We start from the raw sequence: 9,381 nt of genomic DNA, 5'->3' as shown, positions 1-9,381 counted from the left end.
GCATATGGTGGTGATAAAGTTTCATTTTATTAATTTCAGGGTAGCAAACATAATAGTTCAGTGGTGTAAATGAATTAAATTACATTGTAAAGAAATTGAACTGAAATACGTTAACATTGATTTTCCAATTGGTTTAGTATAAGTAGGCCACAAATAAGAGAACACGTTATGACTTCTACAAACTATAAGTTCCAATTAATACAAAATACTGTAGGTCAAAATAAATATCACTTTTGTCTACAAATGCTTGAACATTTTTATTTCACTTTTTTACACACTTGACTCCTTTCTATTTTCTACATGTCGTACACTTAACTCGGTACATTTAATTGGTTCTGGTTCAGTACATTAGGTGGGAGTTAGAACATTGCTACAGTTAAAGTATAATGGGTATAAAGCCAATATTTTAGCAGATACTGTAGATGTTGAGTGCATTATTCGATGATATTTACACAATCCTCCCCTGAAGCAGTGGACGACTCTCTCCTGGTGACTGTCGGCTCAACAAGTTCCACAACAACAAAGGCACTGATGTTACTGAGCTGCCATTACTGCCAACACCGTCTTCTCTGAGTGGCTGGTACTGCTTGAACCGCCTGTGTAGAAATATTAAACAGGTGAGACAGCTGAGGAGGCTCCACTAATGAAGAAGTGACAAAGTTGAAGTGATTAGTGAAACATATTAGTTTATATTGCATGAGATAAAGCCCAAAATGTCTGTCAATAACAAACAAAATAATAAAACTGTTTTTGCTTTTCCATTCTGTCTTTGCCTTAGCCTGATTTTTGCATGACCACATTATTTTTTGGTGAGTGAGGTAATCTTATTTGGACATAGTTAAAAGGCAAGATTTCTTTGGTCAAAGCCGAGCTTCATGAACTTTTGTATAGATGTTTTTGGTGATTTGGTGATCATCTGACTTTTCCTCAAGCACCACCATGTGATTGACATTCATGCTTTTGAGTCAACTGTCCATTTTATAGATACAAAATGTGGATTTTTTTTATACAAAAATCCATTTTATAGACACATTTTATGTCCACCTCAGAATACATTGTATTCACTTTGGTGAATACGTACATGTATCACATGGCATTTGTCAGGCAAGTTGCAGGACATAGGTCACATGTGATGATGTGTACTTGAAACTTTTAATAGCATTTTGGTTTCACATGGGACACGTCATGGATGCCAGTCTCCTGTGTTAAAATCATGGGTTTGTTTGACTCATGCATCCACCCAACCTCCGTACATAGATTTCTCACTCTTTATGCTGCATCAAAAGCCTGGTGCATCTCAAGGGTACATCCACTCAAGGGTACCGTGTGCATCTGTATGAGTCACCGAGCATTGGTATTTATTGTGTTGGGAATAAGAATGGGCTGTACATTGTTTTATGACCAAATACCTGCAAATGTAAAATTATGTAGTATTTTTTGTTAAGCTCTTATTGGTAAATGTTAGTGTGCTAACATGCTAAATTTAGATTATGAACGTGATAAATAGTACCTGTTATACATCAGCATGTTAATATTGTCATTGTGAGCATGTTAGCATGTTGATGTTTGCTCAAAGCACTGTTGGACAGACTGTTAAAAGGAAACTGTCTATTTGGATGATCCATGGGGATCAAACTCTGGACCCTTACTCTTCCTAATACTGTACATAGAGATGCTGCTCTTGATTCAGTTTTTCAGGTTACCTCAAAATATGTTTTGATATTGCACTTGATGGCTTATTGATATGGCCTCTGACACATTAATACTGAACTGAGCCATCAATAAAGCGATGTGCTTTTCCTGTGATGACAAGTGAAACAATCCCATGTGAGGAAGGTCAGAGGGACTGACATTAAAACAGAGTCAAAACTGAAAAATATTGATGTTGGTGATAAGAGTAACGGAAATGTATTTTATACAATCAAATTAGGATAAATGATGTACCATAATTAGAGTAGCTTTGCTTTCATTTATTGGTTGGAGTTATTGCAGTTGGTGGTTTTCTTCATTGCAATTTTTAGGCTTTTCATTTTTCTTAATTTCCATTCATTTAGGCCTCAAATTAAAAAACGTTAATGCATTAGGTACTCACCTGTACATCAAACCAATACAACAGACAACACAGGCGAGAACCATAACACCCAGGACTGTGGCTGCAGTTCCAGCTGGGGAACCACCGGCAGCTGAAATTGAAGCACATTATACAAATGAGATAACCTATAGATTAAGTGTGTTTGTGGCTATTTATTAATTTTTCTTCCACCCACCTACTGTCACACTGACTCTAGCGCTTGCCACAGCAAGACTGACATCATTGGTCAAGGAGACATTGATGCAAAATACTCCAGAGTCATTGAAGAACTGACGAAGGATCATTTGACAGTCTGGAGAGGGTGTGGCTGCATTACAGACGGTCTCCACCGGTGTGATACAGTCAGCATCCGAAATGACTGTGCAGACCTCATTTGGCAGACTGAGGGAAGGAGAGTGAAGATGAAGGGACATAGTTACAAGTGAGTATTTTCTTGTTATAAATACATGTTTTTGTACTAAACATAATACACAAGACATCACATATCACAGTTTCTATGTCAGCTAACTGAAAGATCATTGTTGTCTTAGTTAAAAAGTTCATTAGGGAAGTCCAAATCAATACACCTCTAATGTAAAGCTGAACAGTAAATGAACCTCCTGATTCTGTCTTTGTGCTCCATATTTTTATAGAGTCAGACCCACTTTATGTCCATTTAACAGGCTGTGACCATGCAGGTGTTTCCAATAAATTGCCAATAGTGTTTACATGTTTACAGTGCAATTTCTTTCTTCATGTTTTTTTGTACGTAGGTTGAATATACAATTTTAGAAACATTGTTTAATCCCAACTCTGACAATATGAGTAAACTGTCTGTGATGTAAAACCTACCTACATTCAAAATAGAAAATCAAACAATAAATCAATAATTAAAGATTAATTTAAAACATCTGAGGCAGGTAGAAGTTTGTTTGCTGGCAATAATGCTAATAAGGCAGAAACATGCTGCCTTGATCATCTGTACCATCCTGTGTGCAGAAACTGTGGCTTAAAAACTGTGTCAGAAACAGGCTCAGATCATACATTGTTTACTCACACACCAGTGATTTGGGTGAAGTGTGAGTGCAGGTGATTTGTTTGAGTTGTGTAGCCGAGAAGAAATAACAACCATGACACTACAAATTTTCAATTAGATTGAGTGAATGATGAATGTTACTGCTTACCTTCCCTGACAGGTAATGGTGACGTCCACCGCGTTCTGATCCAACTCAGTTGCAAGTGATACAACGTTGGCCACCTCTACAATCTCTACACTTTCAATACCCTCTGCAGGGTTGAAAGAGGCAGTAAGAGAGATTTTAAATCAGTTTCAATTAAATAATATTTTTATCTGCTGAGGTTTAAACTGTCATAATCACAAAAGCTACACTGACTTACGGACAACATCTAAGGAGGTGGCGAGGGAGCCGTAACGGTAGACCATGCAGTCAGCTGTCAGCTCTGGGGCTTGTCTCTTAGCCACAATGAGTGGAACCTGTGCTGGATCTGTTTCTGCTTCTGCTTGAACTTCGCCTTCAGCTGGAACAGCTTCTTCATCACCTGGCAATTTGTCATAAGACTTTTGTTACAAGAGCCATCTTTTCATTTTTACCTGCTTATTTTAGTTTACAGTAAATTCTCACCTGCAGTCGCTGCAGTCGCTGCAACTTCATTCTCAGTTGCCTGTAGTTCAGCCTCGGTATCAGCTGCAGCATCAGCCGGTGCTACCTCTTCTACAGCTGTGGCCTCAGTGGCAGCAGGGGCTATGATGTTATCAACAGGGGCTTCTGTCGCAGCTTGGACAACCTCTGCAGCAGTATCGACAGCAGCAACATCAGCAGCGGCATCAACAGCAGCAGCAGCATCAGCAGCAGGAACAGGAGCAGCAGTAGCCTCAGCAGCAGCAGCAGCAGCAGCAGCTTCTTCCTCTGCAGCTACATCTGCTGCAGGAGCAACAGTGACAGTGTCAACGGCCTCTTCTCCCTCAACGACAGGGGCAACTGAAGCAGCAGCAGCATCAATCACAGCCACATTTTCTTCAGCTGCATCTGTAACCACTGCGGTCTCATCTGCAGCAGCTGCAGCAGCATCTGCTGGCTCCTCAGCTGCAGGTGCAACAGACGCAGCAGCAGCCTCCTCACCTGCTGCTGCTGCATCCTCACCTGCTGCTGCTGCATCTGTATCCTCAGCAGCAACATCTGCTTCCACAGCAGTGTTTGCGGAATCTTGTTCCTCTGGGACAACAGCTGCATCGACTGCAGGAGCTACTGAAGCAACCTCTACCACTTCTGTGTCTGGGTCAACAACTGCTTCTCCATCTTCTGTGTTTTCGGCTGCTTCAGCTGGCTGCACAGAAGCAGGAACATCCAGAGCAATTGCATCTCCTCCCTCAGTTGGTGCTGCTGGGGCAGCTGCAGCAGTGGCAGGGATCACAACTACCTCTGGAGCAGCAGAGGCATCAACAGGAACAACTGAAAGAAAAGTTTAAAACAAATGAGCAAAAGTTAGTTCAGACATCTAATGCTTTATTTTCATAAGCTGAAGTAAAAAATCTCTGTACACACACAAAGGTTGATTTCTCTCAAATTTTGCTGACAAATTTGTTAAAATCTTTGTTAGTGAGCACTAACACATGTGCATCACGTGACTTGCATGTCACGTGAGTACTAAGCAATCAGATTTTAACCAATTTTATAACAAAATTTGAGAAAAATAAACCTTTTGTGTGCATAGACAAACTTCTGGACTTTTTTTTACTTCAGCTCATAAAAATGGGAGCAACAAAAAAAATACATAGAGAATTAAAAAGAGACAATAATTAGTTTAAAATCTCACCAGCAGTGGGGTTTCCGCAGCCATTGGGGATGCTTGCCATGAGGACCACCTGAGGTTTGAAGGTCCCAACGTTGAGGTATGTGTGTGTGACAGTGAGGTCTCTGGAGATCAGAGTACCAGTGGTATCACCAAAGTCCCAGCTGAAACTGATGTCGGCGTTGTTCAGATACTGGCTGGGATCGTGGAGTTTCACAGTAAAAGCAATGGCTCGATTCTGGATGAAGTTCTGATCTTCCTGGTTTACATCATTGACTTGGGCGAGGGATATGGTGAAAGGAACCTGGTCTGATGACAGGGGAAAAGACGTAGAGTGGTTATGATGAGGGTTACAGAAATAGAATAATTTAGGATCATTTTCCTCAAGTTATGCATCAGTTGGAAGGAAACCTGTGATGGTGAAGACTGTGGAAGCGTAGCCGAGAGGGATGAACTTGTCTTGACCACGGCAGTGATAGATGACGACCTCCATGTTGTAGGAGCCCAGGGGGACGTTGTCTGTGCCGATAGTGAGGGAGGATGACGGTCCATCTGCCACCTGCCAGTAACGCCCTTCAATAGAGCAACAGCGTGATTACTTAGAGTGGTCTGTTAATCACAGCAAAAATAATTGAATTCACACATTTTGGAGACACTCCAGGTGTCACTCTCATTATATTGTGTGAGTTGCTATTGTCAAGGCTTGTGTTTGATGTGTTTTTGCAGAAATCTCCCAGAAAGTTTTCAAAAATCAAAGGTTTTTGATACCAAATCACAGCATGAAATTTCTATGGTATATATCATATTTTGGAAGGATTTTTGACAATTTTTATCAATTCTCAAATTCTCAAAAAACTGCTACAACTTTTTGCCATCCTATTGCCATCATATACTTTCATCTCAGTGTTGTCAGAATTTGAATGCACGAGCCAAAACACAACTTTTAGTATAGATTTATGACTAGGGGTAAGGCCACCACAAAGCAATTACGCTTACTAAAGCAACACTAATTTAATCCACATAATACACATTATTCAAAGTTAAAGATTTAACAGCACAGTTTAAATCCTGCATGTATTTTCTGTTGCCGTTTCTTCAGATGCACAAAGAGATGCCAACTTTTCATGACAAATATAAAGTATCAGAGATAGAAGATCATTCACAAGTTGTAACTAAAAAGTCTTTTTCTTTGTTTGTGATACAGCCTGGGGAAATTGTTGCACTTTAACTTCCCTGCCTGGAGGAGAAACCTCCCTGCTATTCTTTTACAGACCCTTTATGCTCTGTCCTTTGTCTCTCAGGGGATTTTACATGTTAATGTAATGCAGTCTTTGTCATTGAATGTGGTGTCCCTTTTCTCATCACTGCAGGTTTACTATGGGTTGTTTTGTGCTAACAAAAAAAATGTCTTACCTGAAACACAATGCTACTACTGGAGCATTACATACAGCCATGGAGGGAGCAGCCCTATGATTATTAGATTAATCAAAATATAAAATGTATATATATATATATCTTTACCCCATGTTTTCCACACAAACACATAGCGGGGTTTCTTGTTCTGGCTCCTGGTTAACGGTGTGCCATCAGGGAAAACTCCGGTCTGCTGAGTGTCCTGGTCAGGATACACAGCCTGACCCTCCTGATACTGTTGTCCTGGAAAAAAGCAGCATATTGATATGAGGCAACACATGTGAAATAAATAAAGAATAAAATATGGATATGAAATTCAAAAAGCAATTAAGAGAAAAAAGGCTTTTTTAAAGTGTAAGTTACTTCTTATTTCTTTAGAGAATACCATGACAGAAACTTTTTATCCACAGGTTGAAGATCATTTTGTAATCACATCTGTGATAAAATGATCTGTTCATAGCTTCTTGTTATTGATTTTGGCTTTTAGCATTAATGAAAACAGCTAAAATGATGACATTTCATGACTGGAAAGTTTATCTTACCATTAATGGTGCAGTTTCGTGCCCAGACCACCTGCCCATCAGAGAGCACTGTCTGGTTTGGTGGGAAATTAAGATTAATGTTGAAGGTTGCTCTTGCTCCAGTCAGGGTGGGTGCATCATTTTTTAGATCAAAAGTTACTTCACCACCTGGAAAGGAGATCACACAATTTAAGATCTTTAGACTGAGACAGAAAAGTTTATAAGTTTATATATTTTTGTTTTTAGAAATGGAGGAATGAGCCTCACCGGACCAACAGTTCCTGAATCTCGGGTCTCCATCTTTCCACACTGGATACATCCGTGAGTTCCATGAGCGGTAACGTGTGAACTGACTTCTTGGTTCTGGAAGAAAAAGTGCAAACTCTTCATGAAGAGTGGGAAGATATACCTCTAACCTTTGTGCTGAGATGGATCCTGGTGGTTTCTTTTCATAATAATGAAAACAATGCTAACCTTGATGAAGGTTAGTATTTATTCCCTACGCCTGTGCACTTAACTTATTCAGCTTAATATCTTAAGCTTATTAAACTTGAATGTTTTGTCAAGTTCACTTAACTCAGTTGGTTTTATGTTTTAAAAACTCATAAAATGACTGTGAAAATATTATTCAACCCATTTTCAGTTAACTCACGTTTGTAAGGCAGCATGGGAACTCACATTTTTAAATTGAACCACATTAAAATGATATACAGTACAATGTAGAATTAAAGTTGTATAGATTATTTAAAAGAGGTACAAATTCTATATGGTAACTGAGATCTGAATCCAGAGGATATCATGTGAGATGTGTAATGATGATTTTGAAACACATGGTATTTTCATGTGTTTCGTACATCAATGAAAAGTGTCCTATCTGTATGTTTTATCTGTGTGTAAATCTCTTGAATTAAACTGCCCAAGGATGCAAAATGAATTTCAGTGTAAACTGACAATAAAGGTGTATCGTATCGTATCGTATCGTATCACATTGCATCGCATTGTATTGTATCATATTGTACAATCTAGCAGGCTAAGAACATAATATTAGAGATATTTCTGTGAATGCGAGCAGGTTTATGTTTGTAGTGTTGAGGAGGGGTGAGAAGTGTCGGGGTTCTTGGCGGTGGGAGTCACACGACCTGCAATCCCCCTCAATCCCTTTCATGTGACTATCAGCTGAGCAGCAGCAGCAGTAATCCCAGTGAAAGGAATGAGGGATCCCAGACAACTGACTGGCTGACTGGGTTTTCTCTCAGCCAGTGATGTGTAAGTAACTAAGTAAGTAAGTAAGCTTTATTTATATAGCACTTTTCAAAACAGCAGTCTAAAAGTGCTTAACAGTTAATAAATGCATAATAATACACAGCATGAAAACAGCAAGTAAAATACAATTTGTGTGTATATGTGAAAATGCTATTGCATGAAATCCCCTCACATTAACATGAAAGGTGATTTTAAAATTTCAAAGTGGGACAATATTTTGAATGACAGTATTCTGAATTACAGCATACACCTCTGAGCCCGTAGTCATGAATGCAAACTGGCATAAGAAACACTTAAACAGTATAAAACTTTGGCATATAAAAGTTCAAGTCCATCTTGTTTCTGTTTAACAGTGTGGAGTGTGTTAGCATGAAATAAGCGAAAAAATCATAGGTCAACACATTTACTGCTCAGTTTGTAGTCCAAACAAAGAAATAGATTCAGACACAACCTTGTAATTGGTGGGAAAGAAATTTGTCACAGAAATTACAATAAATCACTTTCTCTGTTGCTAAACTCATAACTGAGGCTCGCACTCAGCTTTCAGTCTTTGTTCTTAAACTGAGAAGAAGAATTGCGCCATTAAAATAATTCCACTTAATCCTTTTTCACTTTCTCTTACTCTAGATATTTAATGTCAGATGAGATAGAAAATGCAGTACAGTTTAGTTGCAATGAGGGGGAAATAAAGTGGTTTTCTGATGGAAAAAGCATTCACTGAAGTTTTTTTTCACCTTTTTGATTGCAGAACTGTAATAATTACTTATAAACCGTATTTATTCTTACAAGGCAGTAGAACATCCTTTATTGTCTTGCTAAGAAATTCACTTGTTGCTCAGCATATATGATTTTTCTGAAGCAAATCAAACATCCACCTAACAGCTGACTGAATCTAATGGTTGATGTACTCACTTATTGCGGTGGCAGATGTAAAAACCAAAACCAGCAGCACCAGTGTCAGAGTCGTCATCCTGTATTTGGTTGTGTGTGTCCTCTCTCTGAGCCCCGATCCTCACCCAGCAGTCCTAAACCCCAACACAACTCCCAAAGAGACTTCAGAAAAGTCTCCTCACTCTGTTTAAGAGGCCCTCCTCGGATCTGAATTACCATAAAGTTTCCTCTCACCTCTGACATCAGCGGGAGTCTGCAAACTGGCACCACCCCTCTGAAACTCCATCAGTACTATTTTGTTGTGTTTTACAGGAATTGTTATGTTTAGCTCTAGCTTGTGACATTACTATTATCATTTTATTACATTTTCTAATCCTCATTTTCTAATCCGCATCATCCACAATGATTTTA

General features: G+C 39.1%; 1 protein-coding gene across 1 annotated transcript; it reads right to left on the bottom strand.

The window, feature by feature from the left end:
* Positions 1-308: 308 nt before the first annotated feature.
* Positions 309-9,152, bottom strand: pmela (premelanosome protein a). Its single transcript, XM_084732015.1, has 12 exons — positions 8,992-9,152; positions 7,084-7,179; positions 6,838-6,984; positions 6,404-6,538; positions 5,294-5,455; positions 4,907-5,191; positions 3,715-4,542; positions 3,470-3,631; positions 3,256-3,358; positions 2,268-2,473; positions 2,093-2,183; positions 309-596 (listed from the first exon to the last, which is right to left on the bottom strand). The coding sequence occupies exons 1-12, from the start codon at positions 9,047-9,049 to the stop codon at positions 449-451; spliced, it is 2,421 nt and encodes an 806-aa protein (XP_084588141.1). The 5' UTR covers positions 9,050-9,152; the 3' UTR covers positions 309-448.
* Between the last annotated feature and the right edge of the window lie 229 nt (positions 9,153-9,381).

Source organism: Lutjanus erythropterus, chromosome 2 (assembly GCF_056507025.1).
Source record: "Lutjanus erythropterus isolate fLutEry1 chromosome 2, fLutEry1.hap2, whole genome shotgun sequence".
Classification (NCBI taxonomy): Eukaryota; Metazoa; Chordata; class Actinopteri; order Lutjaniformes; family Lutjanidae; genus Lutjanus; species Lutjanus erythropterus.
The sequence above is the reverse complement of the archived record's forward strand: the minus strand, read 5'-3'. Positions and strand labels throughout refer to the sequence as shown.

Excerpts from the sequence above, each read along its gene's own strand:
- pmela (XM_084732015.1), bottom strand. The coding sequence starts at position 9,049 with ATGACGACTCTGACACTGGTGCTGCTGGTTTTGGTTTTTACATCTGCC. Across the intron at positions 2,474-3,255 it reads ACCATTACCTGTCAGGGAAG|TCTGCCAAATGAGGTCTGCA; the intron begins GTAAGCAGTAAC and ends TCCTTCCCTCAG. Across the intron at positions 597-2,092 it reads TGTATTGGTTTGATGTACAG|GCGGTTCAAGCAGTACCAGC; the intron begins GTGAGTACCTAA and ends ATTTCTACACAG.